This window comes from Salmo trutta, chromosome 30 (assembly GCF_901001165.1).
Source record: "Salmo trutta chromosome 30, fSalTru1.1, whole genome shotgun sequence".
Lineage (NCBI taxonomy): Eukaryota > Metazoa > Chordata > Actinopteri > Salmoniformes > Salmonidae > Salmo > Salmo trutta.
The window spans coordinates 18,189,793-18,216,026 of record NC_042986.1 but is presented as its reverse complement, the minus strand read 5'-3'; the positions used below and the strand labels follow the sequence as shown (position 1 = coordinate 18,216,026).

The 26,234-nt window shown below is 42.6% G+C and overlaps 1 protein-coding gene across 2 annotated transcripts in view; it reads left to right on the top strand.

Moving 5' to 3' along the window:
• The first annotated feature begins 1,989 nt into the window (after positions 1 to 1,989).
• Positions 1,990 to 26,234, top strand: part of LOC115168158 (beta-catenin-like protein 1) — a 36,905-nt gene continuing 12,660 nt past the window's right edge. For both annotated transcript variants that reach the window (XM_029723160.1, XM_029723159.1), the window contains exons 1-13: positions 1,990 to 2,132; positions 3,961 to 4,143; positions 6,634 to 6,740; positions 10,410 to 10,549; positions 10,747 to 10,844; positions 11,754 to 11,847; positions 12,468 to 12,559; positions 12,753 to 12,825; positions 13,257 to 13,315; positions 14,926 to 15,074; positions 17,713 to 17,894; positions 25,483 to 25,580; positions 25,969 to 26,049. In XM_029723160.1, the coding sequence (XP_029579020.1) occupies positions 2,103 to 2,132; positions 3,961 to 4,143; positions 6,634 to 6,740; positions 10,410 to 10,549; positions 10,747 to 10,844; positions 11,754 to 11,847; positions 12,468 to 12,559; positions 12,753 to 12,825; positions 13,257 to 13,315; positions 14,926 to 15,074; positions 17,713 to 17,894; positions 25,483 to 25,580; positions 25,969 to 26,049 (1,386 nt within the window). In that variant the 5' untranslated portion in view covers positions 1,990 to 2,102. The remainder of the gene's footprint in view (positions 2,133 to 3,960; positions 4,144 to 6,633; positions 6,741 to 10,409; positions 10,550 to 10,746; positions 10,845 to 11,753; positions 11,848 to 12,467; positions 12,560 to 12,752; positions 12,826 to 13,256; positions 13,316 to 14,925; positions 15,075 to 17,712; positions 17,895 to 25,482; positions 25,581 to 25,968; positions 26,050 to 26,234) is intronic.

Genomic DNA, 26,234 nt, shown 5'->3' with positions numbered 1-26,234 from the left:
GGTTGTTGATTAACATTGTTGTCAAAGCCACTATTAGGAATATGCTCCTGCATGTTGATTTGAATGCAACAAGGACAAAGTAGAGGAAACTGTAACCAGTAACCACATCTTATGTTGATTAAAGGAAGACTCAGAGATATGACGTAGATGCAGAAAGTAAACTGCATAGTGGGTCAATTTCCATATCAACTAAGAGCATTGAAACGCGAGGCTCAACTTCTCCTCTGTTTTGTCCTGTGGCCCCCACGCTGTAACAGTGTGAAGCGAACCCATGCACATGCACAGATGTGTGACTGTGCGAGAGCGAAGTCTTGCATCTCGCTCATCTCAATATCTGCGGTGCTGCTTGTGGCAATTTCATTTTCACTGAGTGTACCTTTAATATAATAAAGCTCAGTTATAGGCTTTCCTATACGGTCTCCTTGACCATCTTTGTGTTAAGGAACAGGTTAACGTCTTTAAAACAATAGTTGATATTGTATCTGTGTATTAAAGATTAAACAAGGTTTTGACTGCAGTTAATCAAGTTCTAAGTCTGGAGGAGGATAGAGAGTTTTTAATAGCACCACAGCTGGCCTTGTTTTATTGCTTTAGGAGGGAGGTAATAGAAAAACTACAACAACCAGAGGGCCATAAAAATCGTTGGTAATTAAGTCTCTGGATAATTATTTTGAGCCAAACATTAATTTTACAGGTTTAATAGATGTTCCAATGGTTTCCAGGCCCAAGTGCCTTGGGCCTGGTTTGTAATGCAGTACCATTAATCATGGGTTCTTTCTCCAACTTTGTCTTCATAATAACAGTAACAATGTTCTCTTATGTCTTTGCAGGAAAGTTTCAACCAAGAAAAACACCCAGACAGGACAAAGTAATATAGCCATGGAGAACATTAAAATAACAATTGTAGACTCCTTGAAATGGAAAAAGCCTACATTACATTTAGCATTACCACACACTGCTCATCAGTCACGGCTGCCAAGGTTATGAGAGATGTCACCTCCAGCAGCATTTCTTGGAGCCCTTATGGTATATTTTCCATCTCAAACACAGCATGTGTAGTGTGAGGTAAGACAGATTTTAATTACCTACATAGCAGGAGGTTTTGAAGACACTGCTGACCTTTGACAATAGCCACTAACACTTTTCTCCTTCTTTGTTTATCAACACCTGTTTATCAACACCCTGCTTGGCCTTTATACAGTAGGGTCATCTTCACTGGATTGGTAAGAACAACCATATTTTCCATCAATTGTAACAGTGTCATGAAGTGTGAGTATTTTGCCTTGCCAAAGTGCTTGTGTTTTCGAACTTAGAATTTTACTGCCCGTCTCCTCTCTTTTCCCTTGTGTTGCTAGCATCGCAAGCTTGACTGGTTTACAATGGCCTCCTGTTTGGATGTTGTTGCTATTGCACTACTGTCACAGATCGCTGGTCACAGTGAAGGGTGACAACATGGAGGCCCCTGCCAGACAACACTCATAAATCCCGAATGATGCAGATTGAAAAAGTGGTTTTCTGCTTGTCTCACATGCAGCCTTGCGCTGAATCTTTATTTCTCTCTTCTTTTTTTTTTTACAGACTTTCTGTTAGAGGACTTTCAAGGCTGTATAGAGTGTGTATGTGTATTTGTGTGTGACTGTGTGTGTGCGTGTGTTGCATCATGCCATAGTTGCTCTGTAATAATTTTTTAATTAATAACAGTATTATGATTATGTAATTACAATGCTGCAAACTGCAGATATGGTTCAGGAAACAAATCCTGAAAATAAAATAAAGAAGTCCTGTAAAAGTTACCACCTGCATAATTATCGTATAACAATAAATGTAAATTCAATGTCACTCTATAGTATCTGTGCAACTTGTAAAGTAAACAGGAAAACGTGTTGCCTCTTCATTTATGGGGACCTACAGCTAAGGCCCTTGGAATGTCAAGTCCCCATCACAGTTCCCCAAAGCAAGGCTCCTCTTCAGAATATTACGACAACGAAGTGCTTTACGGTAACATTTGCTGTTTTAAGTTTGTAGCGGGACATTGCGAGGCTGACATAGCCACTATTCATTGTTGATAACTGTAACGTTTGCCCGAAACTTAACATTTCGTCATGGACGTAGGCGAGCTACTGAATTATCAGGTAATTAGCTGGTTAGACATATCCTTATATCCCAGCTAGCTAACTTACCGGTAACGTTAGTTAGCTAGCAAAATAAGGGTGCTGTAAACAGCGTCTTTGACTCTAGCCCTGCAATGGTAGCTAACTGGCTAAAATGATTTGTAATTAGCGAATAAACCAAGTTCGCTTAGCTAGTTAATGTTGTGACAAGTTTAAAGAGTTGGCTATCTGATGTCAAGTTAGCCTAACTAACGTTAGCACATAAAGTTAACAAGTTACTGTAGCTAACTAACTACAGTATCTAGCTAAGCTAGCTACCTTGTGATACAAACGCTTGCCTAGCTCAGCTGAAGATATTTGCTCTTTTTTCTATCTGTGGCTCAGCCTTGTTAGCTAAAGTAATGTTGCTTTCGTGGAATGTCATTTCTTTAGCACACTACATGTCGAACATCCCATTTCAAAATAATGGGCATTAATATGGAGTTGGTCCCCCCTTTCCTGCTATAACAGCCTCCACTCTTCTGGGAAGGCTTTCCACTAGATGGTGGAACATTGCTGCAGGAACTTGCTTCCATTCAGCCACAAAATCATTAGAGAGGTCGGGCACTGATGTTGGGCGATTAGGCCTGGCTTGCTGTCGGCTTTCCAATTCATCCCAAAGGTGTTGTATAGGGTTGAGGTCAGGGCTCTGCACATGCCAGTCAAGTTCTTCCACACTGATCTCAACAATCCATTTCTGTATGTACCTCGATTTGTGCACAGGGGCATTGTCATGCTGAAATAGGAAAGGGCCTTCCCCAAACTGTTGCCACAAAGTTGGAAGCACAGAATCGTCTAGAATGTCATTGCGTGCCGTAGCGTTAAGATTTCCCTTCACTGGAACTAAGGGGCCTGAATTATGAACAAGCAGCCCCAGACCATTATTCCTCCTCCACCAAAACTTTACAGTTGGCACTATGCATTGGGGCAGGTACAGTGGCTTGTGAAAGTATTCACCCCCCCCCCCTTGGCATTTTTTTTTTCTTCCCCTCATTTCAATTTGGACTATTTTGTCTGTCCATTACATGAAATCCAAATAAAAATCATTTAAATTACAGGTTGTAATGCAACAAAATAGAAAAACCGCCAAGGGGGTGAATACTTTTGCAAGGCACTGTAGCGTTCTCCTGGCATCCGCCAAACCCAGATTCGTCTGTCGGACTGCCAGATGGTGAAGCGCGATTCATCACCCCAGAGAACTCGTTTCCACTGCTCCAGAGTCCAATGGCGGTGAGCTTTACACCACTCCTGCTGACGCTTGGCATTGCACGTGGTGATCTTCGGCTTGTGTGCAGCTGAACGGCCACGGAAACCCATTTCGTGACGCTCCCGACATACAGTTCTTGTGCTGACGTTGCTTCCAGAGGCAGTTTGGAACTCGGTAGTGAGTGTTGCAACCGAGGACAGACGATTTTTACGTGCTTTAGAATTCGGCAGTTCTATTCTGTGAGCTTGTGTGGCTGACCACTTCTCGGCAGAGCCGTTGTTTGAAAGGTGGCATCCAATGACGGTACCACATTGAAAGTCACTGAGCTCTTCAGTAAGGCCAATGATCTATGGAGATTGCATGGCTGTGTGGTCAATTTTATACACCTGTCAGCAATGGGTGTGGAATACACACATTTGAATTTGTCCACATACTTTTGGCCATAGGGTGTATCAGAAAATCAAGTGCTATTGCATGTAAAGATGAATGCATTTGCTCCATTATTAACTGTTTGCTTGGATACATTGCAAAGCCTTATGACTTGACATCCCTGTTTTGATGTACCTGCTCAACATGGTGTTGATGGTGTGATCTTCATTGTAGCCTGACAGGGGGGCAAAGCGTCTGCGGGATGATGATGATGATGATGATGACCCCAGAAGCAAGAAGGTTGGCAGAGAACTGGCCAGACGCCTGGAGAGAGATAATGGTGAGGACCCGAGTGGTGACAGGAAGAGAATACTGGAGAAACTCATGGATGATGATGAGGACGCAGATGACCAAGAGGTGGGCAAAGTTTTACTGACATAAAATCAATCAAATCAAATTGCATTAGTCATATGCGCTGAATACAACCGGTTACCTTACAGTAAAATGCTTACTTACAAGCCCTTAACCAACAATGGAGTTTAAAAAATAAGAATAAGAAATAAGAGGAACAAGTAATTAAAGAGCAGCAGTAAAATAACAATAGCGAGACTATATACAGGGGGTACCGGTAATGAGTCAATGTGCCGGGGAACCAGTTAGTGGAGGTAATTGAGGTAATATGTACATGTAGGTAGAGTTATTAAAGTGACTATGCATAGACAATAACAGAGTAACAATGGTGTAAAAGAGGGGGCAGCAATGCAAATAGTCTGGGTAGCCACTTGATTAGATGTTCAGGAATCTTATGGCTTGGGGGTAGAAGCTGTTTAGAAGCCTCTTGGACCTAGACTTGGCGCTCCGGTGCCGTGCGGTAGCAGAGAGAACAGTCTGACTAGGGTGGATGGAGTCTTTGACAATTTTTAGGGCCTTCCTCTGACACCGCCTGGTGTAGAGGTCCTGGATGGCAGGAAGCTTGGCCCCAGTGATGTACTGGGCCGTACACACTACCCTCTGTAGTGCCTTGCGGTTGGAGGCCGAGTAGTTGCCATACCAGGCAGTGATGCAACCAGTCAGAATGCTCTCGATGGTGCAGCTATAGAACCTTATGAGGATCTGAGGATCCATGCCAAATCTTTTCAGTCTCCTGAGGGGGAATAGGTTTTGTCGTACCCTCTTCACGACTGTCTTGGTGTCTTTGGACCATGTTAGTTTGTTGGTGATGTGGACACCAAGGAACTTGAAGCTCTCAACTTGCTCAACTGCAGACCTGTCGATGAGAATGGGGGCGTGCTCAGTCTTCCTTTTCCTGTAGTCCACAATCATCTCCTTTGTCTTGATCACGTTGAGGGAGAGGTTGTTATCCTGGCACCACACGGCCAGGTCTCTGACCACCTCCCTATAGGCTGTCTCGTCGTTGTCGGTGTTCAGGCCTACCACTGTTGTGTCATCGGCAAACTTAATGATGGTGTTGAACTCGTGCCTGGCCGTGCCGTCATGAGTGAACAGGGAGTACTGGACGGGACTAAGCACGCACCCCTGAAGGGCCCCTGTGTTGAGGATCAGCGTGGCGGATGTGTTGTTACCTACCCTTATCACCTGGGGGCGGCCTGTCAAGAAGTCCAGGATCTAGTTGCAGAGGGAGGTGTTTAGTCCCAGGGTCCTTAGCTTATTGATGAGCTTTGAGGGCACTATGGTGTTGAATGCTGAGCTGTAGTCAATGAATGGCGCTCACATAGGGCATTTGCAAATTGGAGTGGGTTTAGTGTTTCTGGGATAATGGTGTTGTGAGCCATGACCAGCCTTTCAAAGCACTGCATGGCTACAGACGTAAGTGCTACGGGTTGGTAGTTGTTTAGGCAGGTTACCTTAGTGTTCTTGGGCACAGGGACTATGGTAGTCTGCTTAAAACATGTTGGTATTACAGACTCGGGCAGGGAGAGGTTGAAAATGTCAGTGAAGACACTTGCTAGTTGGTCAGCGCATGCTTGCAGTACACGTCCTGGAAATCCATCTGGCCTTGTGAATGTTGAGCCTGTTTAAAGGTCTCACTCACATCGGCTTCGGAGGGCGTGATCACAGTCTTCCGGAACAGCTGGTGCTCTCATGTATGTTTCAGTGTAATTTGCCTCGAAGTGAGCGTAGAAGTTGTTTAGCCCGTCTGGTATGCTCGTGTCACTGGGCAGCTCTTGCCTGTGCGTCCCTTTGTAGTCTGTAATAGCTTGCAAGCCCTGCCACATTTGATCTTGGTCCTGTATTGATGCTTTGCCTGTTTGATGGTTTGTTGGAGGGCATAGTGGGATTTCTTATAAGCTTCCGGGTTAGAGTCCCGCACCTTGAAAGCGGCAGCTCTAGCTTTTAGCTCAGTGTAGATGTTGCCTGTAATCCATGGCTTCTGGTTGGGTATGTACGTACAGTCACTGTGGGGACGACGTCATCGATGCACTTATTGATGAAGCCAATGACTGATGTGTACTCCTCAATGCCATCGGAAAAATCCCGGAACATATTCCAGTCTGTGTTAGCAAAACGGTCCTGTAGCTTAGCATCTGCTTCATCTGACCACTTTTATTGATCAAGTCACTGGTGCTTCCTGCTTTCATTTTTGTTTGAAAGCAGGAATCGGGAGGATAGAATTATGGTCAGATTTGCCAAATGGAGGGTGAGGGAGAGCTTTGTACGCGTCTCTGTATGATGAGTAAAGGTGGTCTAGAGTTTTTTTTTTTTCCCCCCTCTGGTTGCACATTTAACATGCTGGTAGAAATGAGGTAAAACGGATTTAAGTTTCCCTGCATTAAAGTCCCGGCCACTAGGAGTGCCGCCTCTGGATGAGTTTTCATGTTTGCTTATGGCGGAATACTTTTTTGTTGTCTTGGTTACACTTTTCACAAAAGGGCACTCTGTTTTCAGGGTGAACCAGTGGATGAGAGTTCGGTGAAGAAAATGATCCTGACCTTTGAAAAAAGGTCTTACAAAAACCAAGAGCTGAGGATAAAGTTCCCGGACACCCCGGGGAGGTGAGTTAATGAGGGACATTTATACGTAAGGCTGTGACGGCCATGGAACTTAGGATGACTTTATATTTGAGATTCTTCAAAGTAGTCACCCTTTGCCTTGATGACAGCTTTGCACACTCTTGGCATTCTCTCAACCAGATTCATGAGGTAGTCACCTGGAATGCATTTCAATTAACAGGTGTGCCTTGTTAAAAGTAAATTTGATTTTCTTTCCTTAATGTGTTTGAGACAATCAGTAGTGTTGTGACAAGGTAGGAAGAAGAGAGCCCTATTTGGTCAAATAACAAGTCCATATTATGGCAAGAACAGCTCAAATAAGCAAAGTGCAATGACTTTAAGAGATGAAGTTCAGTTAATCCAGAACATTTCAAGAACTTTGAAAGTTTCTTCATGGGCAGTTGCAAAAACCATCAAGGGCTATGATGAAACTGGCTCTCATGAGGACCGCCACAGGAAAGGAAGACCCAGAGTTACCTCTACTGCAGATGACAAGTTCTTCAGAGTTAACTGCACCTCAGATTGCAGCCCAAATAAATGCTTCACAGAGTTCAAGTAACTGACACATCTCAACATCAACTGTTCAGAGGAGACTGCGTGAATCAGGCCTTCATGGTCGAATTGCTGCAAAGAAACCAATACTAAAGGACTCCAATAAGAAGAGACTTGCTTGGGCTATGAAACACGAGCAGTGGAGATTAGACAGGTGGAAATCTGTCCTTTCGTCTGATGACTCCAAATTCTTTGAGATGCAGAGTAGGTGAACGGATGATCTCTGCATGTGTGGTTCCCACTGTGAATCATGGAGGATGTGTGGGGGTGCTTTGCTGTTGACCCTGTCTGTGATTTATTTACAATTCAAGGCACACTTAACCAGCATTCTGCAGCGATACGCCATCCCATCTGGTTTGGGCTTAGTGGGACTATCATTTGTTTTTCAACAGGACAATGACCCAACACATCTCCAGGCTGTGTAAGGGCTATTTGACCAAGAAGGGGAGTGATGGAGTGCTGCACCAGATGACCTGGCCTCCACAATCACCCAACCTCAACCCAATTGGGATTACTACATGATTCCATGTGTTATTTCATAGTTTTGATGTCTTCACTACATTTACATTTACATTTTAGTCATTTAGCAGACGCTCTTATCCAGAGAGACTTACAGTAGTGAATGCATACATTTCATACGTTTATTATTATTATATATATTTTTTTTTCTGTGTTGGCCCCCCGTGGGAATCGAACCCACAACCCTGGTGTTGCAAACACCATGCTCTACCAACTGAATGTAGAAAATAATATGAATGAAGAAAAACCCTGGAATGTGTCCTAACGTTTGACTGGTTGTGTGTGCGCACACAGTCGGAGTCATTTAAAACTCGTTTTTCAACCACTATACACATTTCTTGTTAACAAACTATAGTTTTGGCAAGTTGTTTAGAACAAGTTGTTTTTCCAACAATTGTTTAGACAGATTATTTCACTTATAATTGACTGTATCACAATTCCAGTGGGTCAGAAGTTTAGATACACTAAGTTGACTGTGCCTTTAAACAGCTTGGAAAATTCCAGAAAAGGATGTCCTGGCTTTAGAAGCTTCTGATAGGCTAATTGACATCATTTCAGTCAATTGGAGGTGTACCTGTGGATGTATTTCAAGGCCTACCTTCAAACTCAGTGCCTCATTGCTTGACATCATGGGAAAATCAAAAGAAATCTGCCGACTGCTGAAATTGTAGACCTCCACAAGTTTGGTTCATTTTTGGGAGCAATTTCCAAACACCTGAAGGTACCACGTTCATCTGTACAAACAATAGTACGCAAGTATAAACACCATGGGACCACGCAGCTGTCATACTGCTCAGGAAGGAGATGCGTTCTGTCTCCTAGAGATGAACGTACTTTGGTGCGAAAAGTGCAAATCAATCCCAGAACAACAGCAAAGGACCTTGTGAAGATGCTAAAAAAAATGCAAAAAATAAATTGTAGACCTCCACAAGTCTTGTTCTTCCTTGGGAGCAATTTCTAAACGCCTGAAGGTACCACGTTCAACTGTACAAACAATAGTACATGGGACCCTACCAAGAATGTGAAATGTCAGAATAATAGTAGAGTGATTTATTTCAGCTTTAATTTCTTTTGTCACATTCCCAGTGGGTCAGAAGTTTACATGCTACCAAATACTAATTGAGTTTATTGCCTTTTTAACTTGGGTCAAACATTTCGGATAGCCTTCCACAAGCTTCCCACAATAAATTGACTGAGTTTTGGCCCGTTCCTCCTGACTGAGTTGGTGTAACTGAGTCAGGTTTGTTGGCCTCCTTGCTCGCACACGCTTTTTCAGTTCTGCCCACAAATTTTCTATAGGTTTGAGGTCAGGGCTTTGTGATGGCCACTCCAATACCTTGACTTTGTTGTTCTTAAGCCATTTTGCCACAACTTTGGAAGTATGCTTGGGGTCATTGTCCATTTGGAAGACCCATTTGCGACCAAGCTTTAACTTCCTGACTGATGTCTTGAGATGTTGCTTCAATATATCCATATCATTTCCCTCCTCATGATGCCATCTATTTTGTGAAGTGCACCAGTCCCTCCAGCAGCAAAGCACATTCCACAAGATGATGCTAACATGATGCTGCCACAACCGTGCTTCACGGTTGGGATGGTGTTCTTCAGCTTCCAAGCCTCCCCCTTTTTCCTCCAAATATAATGATGGTCATTATGGCCAAACAGTTCTATTTTTGGGTCATCAGACCAGAGGACATTTCTCCAAAAAGTACGATCTTTGTCCATGTGCAATTGCAAACCGTGGTCTGGCTTTTTATGGTGGTTTTGGAGCAGTGGCTTCTTCCTTGCTGAGCGATATTAGAATCCCCTTGTCTTAACCTTTGGGCGCGTTCGTAAATTTGCTTTGGCTATCTACTCCGATTTCAGAGCACTCTCTTGTGTGACAGAGTGCAGAATAACTGATGAATTTACGAACGCACAACACCCATTGAATTTGACAGGTATCAGTAAACGTCAGACAAAAAAACTGAAATAAATTGTTGCTAGCAGCACAGTTACAATCCCCAACACTCTAGATAACAGGACAACAGTCCAACCAGCTCTACTAGGGCGAGTAAAATAGTCAGAGGTGTACTCTCATTTGTGTCTGGCAGTAGCTAGCAAGCTAGCCATCTTTAGCCAGTTAACTTGGGTGCTTGACTGCCGTTAGGTCAGAATGCTTGCATACTTTTTCCCCTAGGCCAGAGCGTCCAGTGTGCGCTCTGAACAATCCAAGAGCGTAATACACTGAATTTACACACAGATAATCTGACAACGCTCTGAATATACGAACCCCCAGAGTGCACTCTGAGCGCACTCACACTCCAGAGTGAATTTACAAACGCACCCTTTGTCATCTTCAACCTAGACTGCAGGGAGGGGGGGTGTTGCCTAGGCACCGAAAACTCTTTTGTTAAAACAGTTATGATGGTTATTTTCATGACGGTCTTCATCCATAACCGTCGGTTTCACGTTTACACGGTAATCGTGCCAGCCCTAGTTATACATGAAGTATTCATGCTTTTGTCTTAAAAAGGTCCAGTCTTTAATTACATGACATTGCATTCAACAAGTCTGGACGTATTTTCCATTTCTGACATACTTTATTATGCCTCTGCTCAGGTTCATGGAAACAGAGCTGGATCTGAATGACATCATCCAGGAGATGCATGTCATCGCCACCATGCCTGATCTCTACCACCTCTTGGTGGAGCTCAATGCTGTCCATTCCCTGCTGGGCTTACTCAGCCACGATAACACAGATATCCTTTCCTTCAGAGATGGCTTACTGGGCATCATTCACTGTTAAATTCAGTTAATTTACCTCCACTTGTTAAACCATTGACAAATGCTATTCTATGCATTTTACCTTGAATAAGGCTACTAATTATTCAAAACTAAACCTTGAAAAAAATCAAACATATTAATACCCACTGTAAAAATCCTTAGCCTCTCCTACATATCGCCATTGCAGTGGTTGATTTGTTACAAGAGCTGACGGACATCGACACACTTCATGAAAGTGAGGAGGGCGCGGAAGTACTCATAGACTCTTTGGTGAGTCCATTTTGTTTGTATACAATCAAGTCATGGCTAGCTGCCATTTTGTTATTTCTCATCCCCCCCTACAACCATATTGATGGTGATAAACTCAATAGATAAAAAGCAGATTCAATCCCAGCTAATGTCCATTGCCTTAGTGAAAATGGTCTGTCTTAAGGCGTCCGCATGCTTCCCATCCAAAACAGCTTGTGCATATATTATAACAACATTTTGTGACGTTTGTGTTAGTTCTGGTCTTTGGCAAGGGTTTTTTCGGCTGTTCGTTCCAAAGAAAAATCTGGAGGCGAGCCAAAGTTCGGAGCTGAAGTCTACGCCCCTTCGTCGGTCAGTGGTAGGGATCCTTCAATAAAGTGTTTGTCATTCAACGATGGATGACTCGTTTTCATGCATATTTTTTCACTCGAAATACTGCACCGAACATCTTAATGTAAAATTGCACGACTAAGATCTCTGCAAAAACTGCAAAATTAATGACAGATTTCTTGAGTTGTCTTAGATTAATTCGGACTATTTTAAGGAAGTGTATACTGGCTACGGCGTCTCAAGATGGACAAACATTACTTTTGCCTGGTCTTTTCTGGTCTTTCAAGCTAAGGTCTTTTATGGGAGTATGCGAGCACACTCATTCGTTTACAAACGAAGCATGCGGAAGCCTTAGCCATCCCTTTGCACTCACTTTGACAGCAGCAAAGTTATTGGCGGTTTTCTGGAAAAGGTTGAGTACCTCATCATAATGTCGGCTGACATTTAGAAAGACCATGGAGGCAAAGGTCAAATCACTCTGGTCTTATATGACTTATAAGTTAGCAATGGAAATTAGGCATGAGCCTTTATTGTTGTCACTCACCACACAGCATTCCATAATGCTTTGATGAAACAGCCTGTCTTCTTCTCTAACTGTAGCTGGAGGGACAGGTTGTGGCCCTTCTGGTGCAGAACATGGAGAGGCTGGATGAGCAGGTGAAGGAAGAGGCAGATGGAGTCTACAACACGTTAGGTAAGTCCCACTGCAGAATGATTGGACAAAATATGGGGATTATTTGAATGTTTGTAAATGCTGGCGTGGAGCAGTTGTAGCCCATAGTCTGAAAATCTGTTTGTCATATCATGTCCTAACGGTTTGTGAATCAGTGGGATGCCCTCCACTCTATTCACATAGAAGAAACATGTTCCGATTATTTAATCATTACATTTGGGCACAGTGCTCCTAGTGTTTTGATGGCTTCTTATCAAGGCAGCTCTCCAGGCTTGATTAAGCCTTTTGTCTGCTTTGTGGTTGGGGTTCAGAGGCTCATGTCCTCCAGGATGGTGTCTGCTGTCTGCTCAGCTGGAATTAGTGATAAAGGCTTCCCTCTTCTCCAGCAGGCCTCTATCGCTCCCTCTCCTTGTCCTTCTGTCATCTCTCTCTGCCCCCCTCCCCCCATCTTTACTTCTCTCTCTCTCCCCCTCTGGGGTTTTGCCGACCTTCTACTGTCTGATTGAGATATAAGGTGTCTCGGACGGCTTTATAATGCAAATATTAGCAAAGGAATCTGAGACCTCTATACTTCTCAGCCAGGTGCTGTCATAATCTGAAAGTCTCATTCACCTCTCTTCTCTCCCATCACTCTCCATCAGCCATCATTGAGAACATGGCAGAGTTCAGGCCTGGCCTGTGCACAGAAGCAGCTCAGCAAGGACTCATGCAGTGGTTGCTAAAGAGAATAAAGGTGAGGATATGACTGAAAATGACACAATCCATGGTTTATTGATGCTTTATGTAGAGGTTTTTGCAGGCTGGTTCGATATGTCTCATTGAAAATGTCGGTTCTAGACCTGTACCTACAGTACAGTATATAGGCTTTCAATTGCTCATGCTGTCACTGATTTTGGCATTCATCACCCCCACCCTTTCTCTTTCAGGCAAAGATTCCATTCGATGCTAACAAGCTGTACTGCAGTGAAATCTTGGCTATCTTGCTTCAAAACAATGACAGTAAATTTACAGCCCTTTCTCCTCTACTTGCTGTACAAAGTGATAAACTGCTCTAGTCGAATGTGTTATTGTCGAATAAACATAGATACAGAGGTGGTTGGCGTGATTACTCTGTCTGTGGACCAAAATAGTAGAGTAACATGACCGGTTAAAGTACACTTTTGTTAGTTTCTGAGTGGCTAGGTTCAGAAGGCCTTGTAGTGCTGCTGGATGACAGTCAGGCACTCTGTCCAGAACATTAATGCACTGGGCCACATTGATATTCTGTCCTATCCCCCTCTGAGTGAGTTTAGCTGCCTGGGTTGGTTGTGCTGCCTCGATCAATTCACCTTCTCCCACCGTCCCGCTCTAACTATGTTTGTCAATGTTTATGTCCACAATATTTACGTTTCTCTTTCTCTCACGCTCTCTCTACACCTACCTACCTCCAGGCACCAGGGAGCTCTTGGGGGAGCTGGATGGGATTGACGTTTTACTGCAGCAGCTCTCTGTAAGACTCCTAGGGATTTTACCAACCTGTCTGTTCACATTTTCTACTGCTCCTCCTGCTCCTTCTCTCTCTCTGATTCATCATCGTTTCTCTCTCGCACACACACCTTACATCACACTGTTTCAGTTTCAGCAGCTCATAAAAATGGTGTGTTCTTTGCAGTACTGATCTATCCATACCCACTTCCTCACATGAACACAACCTCAGTTATATTAGCCTTATGTGCTGGATTCTTTTGGCTAAGTATTATAATATTTGAGATATTCAAAGTCTCCAGTATAATGCTGTCTAATGCAAATTAATAAGATTTTGAAGTGTAACTTGATGCTAGACAGATTTTCTGCTTTGCTTCGTAATTCTCTCCACTTTGTTGGCGATACCGGTTGCAAGGTTTCAGTGTGTCCTTAGTTCCGAGGGCACTGCACCCAAAATGCATTTGGTTGAATACTGTTCTATCTTTGTGAGGTTTATCATACACAGCCAAAAATGAATTACAGTTACACTGTTTAAAGTCTGCCAATGAGCCAAACCAGTACATCATTTATTGCATTTATACTGAATTTACGAGCATCACAGTTCAAAGTAATTTCTGGCCATGTCAATTCCCTGGTGATAGACAAGGTTGGGGAGTAATGGATTACATCTAATCCGTTACCGGCATAGATATTGTAATCAAATTACAGATACTTTTGAAAACTAGATTACTTTCAAATTCAACTTGTTCAACTTTCTGCTTGCTCAATGACATTCAAATCAGAGTTCCTCCCTTCTAAACTCCTCCGTGGTATTGTGCTCCATACAGTCAAAGACAAGTTAAAGTTAAGAAGACCACGAGTGGGGCTTTTGTTGCTCAATCAAATTTGTGCTGATTCAAAAAAAATATTCTAAGCCTATGCTCAAACTCACACACTTTTGATTGACAGCTGCAAATTATCACGATATCAAAGTGTCACCAACAAAAGCGTAAACAATAGGCCTATAGCAAATGCAGCATATGTCATTAATTTCTCACATGCAAAAGGGACTTTTCGGTAGTGCTCAAAAGCATGCCATTCCATGAGAGCAGCATTTATTTTTCAACTCAAAACAATGAGCCCAATCCTGCATGACAACAAAATCATAAACAACAGCGTAGGCTAATAAATCCTTCGTTTTTGGCTTATGCTCATATTTCCAAGTCCTGTTTTTGAAGATCAAGGGATATTATATTACTTGGAATGACTGGAAATCTGACAGACTTTGGTTTGTAATGTAAAGAGAGAGCATAATCGTATTATTACTATTATTGTCTGTTGCAGAAAGCAATGGATTAGTACATAACCAACCCAATGCAACATCCATTTATGGCCAGCTGTGTAAACCCCTAACATCTATTTATTCTACAATAGATGTTTTTCAATTGGTAATTTTAATTTTTGTCTTCTCCTAATGCCTCTTAAGGGGAAGTCATCTAAAATTAACAAAGTAATCAGATTACATTGCTCAGTTTGGGTATTCAAAGTGTTACGTTACTGATAAGTGTTGGACAGGTAACTAATAACTAACGGATTACATTTAGAAAGTAACCTACCCAACCCTGGTGATGAACTGTGGGTGTCATTCTACTTCAGGTGTTCAAGCGCCACAACCCAGCCACGGCAGAGGAGCAGGAGATGATGGAGAACCTGTTTGATGCCCTGTGCTCCTGTCTGATGCTGGCTGCCAACCGGGACCGCTTTCTCAGGGGAGAGGGTCTGCAGCTCATGAACCTCATGCTTAGGTAAAGACCTTGATGTTGAACGCCTCCACACACACACACACACAGCTCCGTTTTGAATATTTCAGTAATTGAATGTCCTAAGCTGTTGGTTGAAACAAACCATCTAAGTACCTCCTCAAAGGAGGTGCTTGTCTCTAGGCCTTTTTTTAAACCCTCCTTTCAATTCACACTGGTCACTGGTGATCTGATATCCAAGTAGGGATTTACAGTGCATTCGGAAAGAATTCAGACCTCTTCACTTTTTCCACATTTTGTTACGTTACAGCCTTATTCTAAAACGGATTAAATAAATGTTTTTCCTCAATCTACACACAATACCTCATAATGACAAAGTGAAAACAGGTTTTTAGAAATTGTTGCAAATGTATTAAAAATAAATGACTATGACATTTACACAAGTATTCAGACCCTTAACTTTGTTGAAAGTAAAGCCATGAGTCTTCTTGGGTATGACGCTACAAGCTTGGCACACCTTTATTTGGGGATTTTCTCCCATCCTTCTCTGCAGATCCTCTCAAACTCTGTCAGGTCGGATAGGGAGCGTCACTGCTCAGCTATTTTCAGGTCTCTCCAGAGATGTTCGACTGGGTTCAAGTCCGGACTCTGGCTGGGCCACTCAATGACATTCAGAGACTTGTCCCGAAGCCACTCCTGCATTGTCTTGGCTGTATGCTTAGGGTCGTTGTCCTGTTAGGCTAGGGCGAAGGCTCACCTTCCATGGTCCTGAGCGCTCCGGAGCAGGTTTTCATCAAGGATCACTCTGTACTTTGCTCTGTTCATCTTTCCCTCGATCCTGACTAGTCTCCCAGTCCCTGCCGCTGAAAAACATCACCACAGCATGATGCTGCCACCATCATGCTTCACTGTAGGGATGGTGCCAGGTTTACTCCTGATTTGACACTTGGCATTCAGGCCAAAGAGTTCAATCTTGATATGTGCCTCGACACAATCCTGTCTCGGAGCTCCACAGACAATTCCTTCAACCTCATGGCATGGTTTTTTCTCTGACATGCACTGTCATCTGTGGGACCTTATATAGACAGGTGTGTGCCTTTCCAAATAATGTTCAATCAATTGACTCAATCAAGTTGTAGAAACATCTCAAGGATGATTAATGGAAACAGGATGTACCTGAGCTCAATTTCCAGTCTCATAGCAAAGGGTCTGAATACTTCTGTAAATAAGGTATTTATGTTTATTTTGAATACATTTGCAACAATTTCTAAACTTGTTTTCGCTTTGTCATAATTGGGTATTGTGTGTAGATTGATGAGGAAAAACGTGTATTTAATCCATTTTAGAGTAAGGCTGTAACGTAACAAAATGTGGGATAAGTGAAGGGGTCTGAATACTTTCCGAATGCACTGTATGTACATTGACAGGGTTGAGTGTCTTTTTTCACAAAGCACGTCTCTGACTTTGCTCAGCTGCCAGTCCAGTCAATCAGTCGACACGGCGCTGAAGCACCACGACATTGACCTTAAAGACCAATAAATAGACGTTACACGCATTTATGAAACCCCCCATACCCAAGCTCTTATCATCATGCCAACGCCCGGCAGACAGCCAGATTTACACAAAAATCAACATCTATACTGAACAAAAGTATAAGCGGAACATGGATTTATGGATTTCACATGACTGGGAGTACAGATGTGCATCTGTTGGTCCCAGATACCTTAATAAACATGCGCCTCATTATTTTGTCACCGCATTCAAATTGCAACATTTACATCAGCAAACTGCTTGCACATGTTCTACGGTTGTGAGGCCGGTTGGATGTACTGGAGGCGGCTTATGGTAGAGAAATGAACATTAAATTCTCTGTCAACAGCTCTGGTGGACATTCTTGCAGTCAGCATGCCAATTGCACACTCCTTCAAAACTTGACATCTGTGGCATTGTGTGACAGAACTGTACATTTTACAGTGGCGTTTTATGTCCCCAGCACAGGATGCACCTGTGTAATGATCATGCTGTTTAATAATATTCTTGACATGCCACACCTGTCAGGTGGATGGATTATCTTGGCAAAGGAGAAATGGTCACTAACGGGGATGTAAAAAAAAAAAGATAAGCTTTTTGTGCGTATGGAACATTTCTGTGATCATTTATTTCAGTTCATGAAACATGGGACCAACACTTTACATGTTGCATTCATATTTTTGTTCAGTATAATTATTGCAATGCAAAACTCACTTTTATATCATCCGCAGGAGAAAGCTTTCAGAATGGGTTATCTAGGGAGGAACGTGTAACTCTCTTTTCACTTCCCTTGCGATTCACAGAATCATAAGTTCTGCACCTCTGCTTCAATACTTTTCTCTATTTTTGTAGAGGTTAGGCTTTATCAAGGGGTTTGCAATATGAGCTTAGGAACACGGTTGAAGGCATCTTTATAATTGCCTCTGCATTCTTAAAACGGTTTAAAATGTACTACCTCATAAGCTGCAGAAACTCCTCATAACACAACGTTATCTTTAAAGGACTGCCAATAGATTTAGATAGGGGAGAGGGACTCCATGTTGCTAGGTCACTAAGTCTGTGTGCCTGGCAAAAGACCATCATGAACATGCTGTGAGCTAGCTGTTGTGCCCTTCTGAAATGTTTTTTTAAAATTTTTTTGTACACTTCCCAGGGAAAAGAAAATGTCTCGGACCAGCGCTCTGAAGGTCTTAGACCACGGCATGATTGGCCCAGAGGGTTCTGATAACTGCCACAAGTTTGTGGACATCCTGGGCCTGAGGACCATTTTCCCCCTGTTCATGAAGACCCCTAAAAAGATGAAGAAAGCTGGGACAGTAGACAAAGAACATGAAGGTTTACTAATTTCTCTATACACTCCAAATTTCTATTGGAAACAATAAATGATTGTTTGTCTGAAGTTACATTACAGTAGATATTTCCTCAGCAAAATCTGCAAAAGCTTACAACTGTCCCACTGAGTACCCAAAACACAATTTACCATGGCAGGAGATCGAATCAGGTTTGTTTCATGGCTTTTTAGTCTGTCGATTTGTTATCAATATAGCTTTGGTTCATTTGTTTGATTTTATTCTCAGAAACCACACTTGCGTTGTGAAATAAGATGCTTATCAGTGCTTATCAGCCACCCTCCCCTCCCCCTTTTGATGAGTTGGTCAACCAACAGGAAAACATCTCTCTCTCTCTAATTATATTTCATATGTCTTGACAGCCCGCCCAAGGTGAACAAATTGGCTTCCTTTGTCTGTCCCCTTCATCTGGGGGACAGAATGAATTAACCTGAGACCTGCAGAATAGCCTGAGATAACAGGGCCTGCTAAAGCTTATCCCCCTGGTGCTCCCACTGATGAACCTCCCACTAGTCACAGCCAAGCCAGCCAGCCATGAAGTATGGTTACACTGCTGTGTCCCGCTTTTAATGCTTAGAGTAATTGTATGCTGAGGCAGGAGGACATCTAGGCTATAGAACAGTGGGCTACCGCTAGTAACGTACCCTTGGACTATAATAACCCTTTTCACATGCCTAGGCGTGTCCCTAATGCATAGCGTAATTTATGGACTAAGATGTGTCCTTACATCATTTGTGTTTTATTTATTATTTTGAGTGACAACCAATTATAAAGTAGTGTAAGCACTATTTAGCACTTGCAACATTTTGAAAGTCGCCGCTTTTTCATAATTTAGCAGTGACATTTTAGAATGCTTATTAAATTGTTATTGTTTTGAGGGCATATGATTTCCACATGACTATAGGATTTGTCATATAGCATGTGACAGTAATTAGACCGAGAGTGGCTCCTCCTTTGCTGTAATTGAAAAACGGATGGGAAAATTGGTTCTCAAGAATAACACAATGCATTCATAGATTAATTAATTATCAGTGGCTACAAATGAGAGTAAGTAATTAAGAGGCAAAGCGCTCTCCAAAGCGCTTTCTCTCTATCATATACAGAGAGATTGATCCCCATGAAATCGCCTCTGAAAATATACTGAGGCTCAATGGCTAAGAATTGTCAGACAACATTTGCATACATAAGATAATCAAGAGAAAATGTTATAAGAAAATATTGCAGATAGCCAATAGCCTACCTTTTTAGATGTGTATTCATTTCCATGTCCTAATGTTGTGCATAGATTGAATGAGATTCTAGATGTACAGACGGTGGCAGACTATATTTAGCAAGCTAATGATGCACACAGTGTGGTAGAACAGAAGTAAACAGCTCATTTACATCCAGCAGCACAATAGTTTTGACCGCAGCCCTTTATAGTCTGTTTTTGTTTTCCTTGGATGTTGAGCTAATGCCTTGGAGTGTTTCTTTTAATGTCTCTATTATTCCCGTTTTCATGTCATACTGAAATGACATTAGAAGAATAGGTGTAGTAGATGTGTTTTTAGGAGATTACTTTGTTTTAGGTGATAGGTCTAGTTAACAATTATTGTGATCAGTGCACAATATCCCACTGGTTTTAATCTACCAGTAGTCTCAATCCTGATTTGAAACTTGGTCAATCCATTTTATTGTTGCTGATACCCAGCAGTGATAGGAGCCATAGTGAAGGCATCACATGGATGTCGACAATCAAAATAACTTATGAAGTACAGCCCAGCCATGTCAGTGATTTCTTCCCCTGGACTATTCTAGTCAGGTATAGTGGGATCCTCAGACAGTATAGATGAGAGCCTGTACTTTGCAGAGGTGCCTGTGGTCTACTCTTAAGGGTTGATTGCTTTCCTCAGGGCACGGCTGGTTCTGGTTCAATCTCTCCCCAGCGGCGAGCTGTCAGGACCTGTCACCCTTAACCTCTACTGCTCCTCTGAGCTCAATTGCAGCGTGGCCCTCTTTTGCTATTTGCATGTTAACTTAAAGCTGAGATCTGCATTAGGTGAAAAATCGCCGCTGGCCGCCCCAGGCGCATTTGTTATTGTTTAAACATTTTTATTAAACGACAGAGGAGCTCCAGCATTAAGGTAACACAAATAAAATGTAGTACATACTCTGCTGTTAAATCGCGAGTGCAATGATGTCCGACACCCTTGTTGTAATATCATAAACGGACGTGGCGATATCACCGCTACAGATTCTAACTGTAATAGCTGATCCAGGTTGACGTGTAGCAGCTTTTCTTTGTAGATTATATTTTCAATAGGTGTTGATCATGGTAATACTAATCATGGTAATACTAATCATGGTAATAATCATGGTAACATGGACCATTTCTTTGTCAAATTACGTCACCTTGTTCTGGTTCTCTTGGACTGGAACAGAAAGTCTCTAGTACTTGGCGCTTCTCACCCATGAATCTGATCACCACGCTATACTGAGACTGTTCACAGCCGACGCTACGCTAGCTCTCCCAGAGATTGGTATTATTTCCTCATTAATGTTTTTCACTTGTCCCCCACTCTGCTGCAGGGGCTGTGATATGGAAAGCATTGTGTTGTTCTCTCCTGCTGCTGATTTATGGAAGTTGGGGCACTATGGATTGGCATGGGGGTAGAGGGAGTGGGGTGGCGGTGTAGCATGTCTTTTTTAAGTTGATGATGAGTTCAACGTGCATTTCCTCTCATCATTCACCAAGGAGGAGAGGAGGCAGTTAGAGCTGGTCAAGCACACTGCTGCATTGAGCAACTCTCTTGACACGGAACCCAAACCGGCTGCGAGCATGATCGTGTATAAATGTATTTTGTCCCCCCACACCAAACGCAATCACGACACACAGGTTAAAATATCAAAACAAACTTTGAACCAATTACATACTTTGGGAACAGGTCAAAAAGCATTAAACATTTTATGGCAATTTAGCTAGTTAGCTTACACTTGTCAGCTAATTTGTCCTATTTAGCTAGCTTGCGGTGTGGTCAGCCTATGAGAAACCAGCAGCAGTAGCAATCATGCTGCACCTCTATCAATTGGGAGACCTGAGACCAACATTGCAGTCTATACTATGCTATGTGTTGTTGTGATATGCCTTTTGATAAGGCTAATAGATGTTGTATTCAAACGGGAGGATCTGCATAATTTTTCTAGGTCACGTCTAATGAACAGTTGGCCTTAATGTGGCCTACCTGTATTGAGCGAATGGGGTTAAACCGTTGTTATTATGTGTAATTCTGGAACACAGCGTGCCTGTATTTGATATACCATTGTGTTTTAGTTTAGTTGCATGAGTCCATTAACTAGAGCTTGGCGATTAACTGACATTTGGGGTGTGTGCTCAGTCCCCTCCTGTACTTCCTGTTCACCCACGACTGCATGGCCAGGCACGACTCCAACACCATCATTTAAGTTTGCAGACGACACAACAGCCTGATCACCGACAACGACGAGACAGCCTGTAGGGAGGTCAGAGACCTGGCCAGGTGGTGCCAGAATGACAACCTATCCTTCAATGTAACCAAGACTAAGGAGATGATTGTGGACTACAGGAAAAAGAGGACCGAGCACGCCCCCATTCTCATTGACAGGCCTGTAGTGGAGCAGGTTGAGAGCTTCAAGTTCCTTGGTGTCCACATCAACAAAGTAGAATGGTCCAAACACACCAAGACAGTCGTGAAGAGGGCACGACAAAGCCTATTCCCCCTCAGGAAACTAAAAATATTTGGCATGGGTCCTGAGATCCTCAAAAGGTTCTAGAGCTGCAACATCTAGAGCATCCTCACTGGTTGCATCACTGCCTGGTACGGCAATTGCTCGGCCTCTGACCGCAAGGCACTGCAGAGGGTAGTGCGTACGGCCCAGTATATCACTGGGGCTAAGCTGCCTGCCATCCAGGACCTCTACACCAGGCGGTGTCAGAGGAAGGCCCTAAAAATTGTCAAACACCCCAGTCATAGACTGTTCTCTCTGCTACCGCATGGCAAGCGCTACCGGAGTGCCAAGTCTAGGACAAAAAGGCTTCTCAACATTTTTTTTTTTCCCCCAAGTCATAAGACTCCTGAACAGGTAATCAAATGGCTTCCCGGACTATTTGCATTGTGTGCCCCCAACCAACCCCTCTTACGCTGATGCTACGCTCTGTTTATCATATATGCATAGTCACTTTAGCTATACATTCATGTACATACTACCTCAATTGGGCCGACCAACCAGTGCTCCCGCACATTGGCTAACCGGACTATCTGCATTGTGTCCCACCACCCGCCAACCCCTCTTTTGCGCTACTGCTACTCTCTGTTCATATATATACATGTACATACTACCTCAATCAGCCTGACTAACCGGTGTCTGTATGTAGCCTCTGTATCTAGCCTGTCTTTTTACTGTTGTTTTATTTCTTTACTTACCTATTGTTCACCTAATACCTTTTTTGCGCTATTGGTTAGAGCCTGTAAGTAAGCGTTTCACTGTAAGGTCTACACCGGTTTTATTCGGCGCACGTGACAAATAAACTTTGATTTGATTTTGTTTTTTGGGGTAGTTACATCTCTTACACAGAGATGCAGTGCCATAGACAACTGTGCCACTCGGGAGGCCAATAATAAATACAAAAATCCCCATCAAAATCTGTCAGTCTAACATGGGCAGATGCGGTGGATTGAGATCTCTGTCGTCCTTCAACATCTATGGTGGAAAGTGGCCAAGCTACAGCGGTGTTTGTCGACCATGAGACATCCTGAAATCGTTCTTGTCATGAAAATGTCTGTTCCATCCGAACAGTTTGGACTACAAACTAATATGACCACTCTGGAAAGATGAGACTCTCACGAATACGATGGTGTTCTCCGTTGACTCGTCTGATGTGCCAACTTCTGTAGCGTCCAAACCATCATGGGACTCATCTGAAGTTAACTGGTAGCGGTAAAAAAAAAAATGTTTTGTGTCCACCCCACAATTTCTTCACTGAAATTACATTGGTCTGCCGGATGTTTTATAGAATCGTGATACGGAGAGAGTTGGATAAATCATTAACAATACAGTTAATCAACCATACTGTATTTAAAAAATTAAGCACGTTCACCCATTCCTTTTATTTCGACTCTAGTTATGTTATCTTACGGACCATATTTATAATTTTTTCAAATAACGAAGAACCTCTTTGAAAGCATTTAGACGAACAACCCCTCAAGTTGCACCAACCACGTGGAACCATCCAAGTGTGGGTACAGAAAGTGGCCTGATGGGTGGCAAGGTTTTGCTTTGTGCAATTTACTGTAACCCTTCAAAACCAAACCGTTTACAATAGGATTACATGCCGTATGTGTGTAAAGCTATTTTGTAGGCAAACTGAATGCGCACAACAGTAAACAGATAATCTCATAGATAACCTCACCTGAATACCTGAATACCATATTCATAAGTAGCCTACTGCTGATAAGTAGCAGTAGGCTACTTATCAGCAGAAATTCATAATATAAGTTACATACATTTAATGGAGCTGTTATTACTGCTAGGTGTTCAAGCTGAAGCCTTCTATCACTTGGGGTGTAATAATCAGGCTTTGGAATGTCACACTGCGACCATGGCCCTGTGGCTAATGGCTTTTCTCATTGAGGGCCTCTGGAGTGTGCCATAGTGAAGACGCACATTCACAGACCTCATCCTCCTATCCTGATAACAGAGAGGAGCAGGTCTGGCCTAGGGTAAAGGCCAGGGCTGCATCTGAAATGGAAACCTATACCTTATATAGTGCACTACTTATGACCTGGGCCCATGGCTTTTGTTAAAAGTATTGAACTATATAAGGAATAGGGTGGCATTTAAGACACCGTCCAAGTGGTACTGTAACACACTCAGACTTTGAGTTGAACTGCCACCGACTGCAGACTAGTACTTCTTCTGCAGCTCAGCCCAGGGAGTCTTAGCAGTGGTCCCAGTCCTTCACCAGAGGCACTTCTTATACTAGCTTTAATGATGTCCTAATTTACCCACCCAGCCACCACACCCCCACTGTGCCCATGTGACACTGGTCCTCTGGAGATGGGGAGAGCTGAGACAGCACTTCCTTTCTGTGGTGCTGTTTGATGAACATGCTGCTGCTCTGTTTGTTTACTTCCTGAATTTGATGTCCCTCTTATTGTACAGTATTTAGTGGGGAAAATAGGCCTATCACTGTGACTGCCAAAATATGAGTTTATAATAAGAGGGTGGGTGATATTTTTCCATTGAAATGTATTTATTTGGTCCTGAATACTTGCCTTGCTCAGTTATTTGGCTGTTCATTTTCATAAAAAAAAGATGAAGATTTCTGATCAGCATGGTGTAGCTCCTAAAGCTTGAGAAGTGACAGCAACTCCCATGCCATCAGTAGTCTAACGACACCCCCTCACTGGATGACAAGGGTATGTCTTAATCAGCATCGATCTTGTGCACCTGTTTGTGTAGAGTGCCCAGTAGCGATCAATAACATCCCACGGTGGTGTCAAGGTGCTGACAACAATCACCACTCGGCTTATGTTGACAAACTAATGTCCCCGGAAGTTGTATTCCCCTCATTATGTGTAGACAGTCCACTTGTTGACATTAGCTTAAGATGGTAAAACCGATCATAATAAGCACAAACAGTTCATTATAAAACTAGTGACTAGAGTTGTGGGCTCTCTTTGTATGGCGTTTATCTCTCTTACAAAATGTGTTGATAAGTGGCATATGGGAGAGCAGTATTGAGCACCTTCCTGAAGATGAGTCTTAAACCAAAATAGAATCAAGTCTTGTGCTTGTTGCTTAGCAACTTCCAGGATAAATTGAACTTAGAAATTGACCTCTTATTAATTGTCAAATTACAGTTTCATATCAGCATGTAAGTGTTACTTTTCCGTCTTTTGTTTTAGTATTTTGTGTATGGCTGATTCACAAGTATATTATTTTGTCAGATTTAGGTCTAAATGTCAGATGCAGGTGTAAGCTGGAACAAAATTGGTGTGTCACTGGAGTAGAGTAAATGTTCTGTGAAGTGTGTGTTTTGGTTATTAGGTTAACAATAGCACTCGTAGGACCAATTGCCTTTTGTTACTAATTTTGTCAATTAACCAGAGGTTTTGGAGCCCAGGCTCATTAAATGGCCACACACCCTCTACATAAGGGCTTTTTATCATCAGAAAATTATATTCAATGACAAGCATAACGGTTGTGGAGCATTACAGCCAGCCTTTAATGAAAATTTATTTTTACATTTCATTACTTTGTATTTTTTCCCTGCTAAGATTTTCCATGCTTATCTCTGCATAGTAATAGCAAATTATCATCAGTACTAATCATTATATTATTCAATTCCTGCCACTGCTACACTGTAACCTGATCTTGGAATGTAATCAGTTTTACAATAGTCTGTTGCTCCTATGAATTCTGAAAATGCATAGTATTTTTACGTACAGTATAAGATTAGCAATAACACTAGGCTACTTCTAACCTCTCATGAAGATGAAGCTGAGCTACCTTGATGAAGCCGCAGTGGAACTGATATTGTTATTTTCTCTTTGCAGAACACGTGTGTTCCATCATAGCTTCCTGCCTGCGGAACCTGAAAGCCCAGCAGAGGACGAGGCTCCTCAGCAAGTTCACAGAGAACGACTGTGAGAAGGTGAGATCTTCACAGATCCACCACTGTGCAGATAAAAAAAAATATATATATTTCTTAAAAGTGCATAAGGAAAAATGTGCCCCATTGTTCGGGTTTTGCATGTTAAGTTCTAGAATAGAAGCCCCCTGGTACAGGTGTGAGCTTGTGTTGATCAGCCTGTGATTGGTCACTATTATTGACTGAAATATTGATACTGTGGTGGGAAGAGTTATTAACCTCACCACCAGTGATCGAGACAACAGTCTACCTGAGTGGTTCCACAGACACGGTCGTAGACATACTACATGCCTGCCTCTGACTGTCTGAATTCTATTTTCTCCCTACCTGGGGATTTTGTATGCATAGTTCCTTGTATTGCTGTCTGATGTCTTCTCCCTCTGTCCTACAGGTTGATAGACTGATGGAGCTGCATTTTAAGTACCTGGAAGCTGTTCAGCTGGCTGACAAGAGGATTGAAGGAGAGAAACACGTAAGGGTCCTACCCCTACCCCCGTCCGCTACCAACAGCCTGCATTCTAACCTCGACTGACAATTCTGAAACAAAGGCAGATAAGTGTCCAGATAAGAAGAGTCATTTTAGATAGACTTGTAATTGTCACAACTTCAGGACTTGGGGCTAGCTTGGAGAGAGGCTGGAATCCTTGATTTAAATCC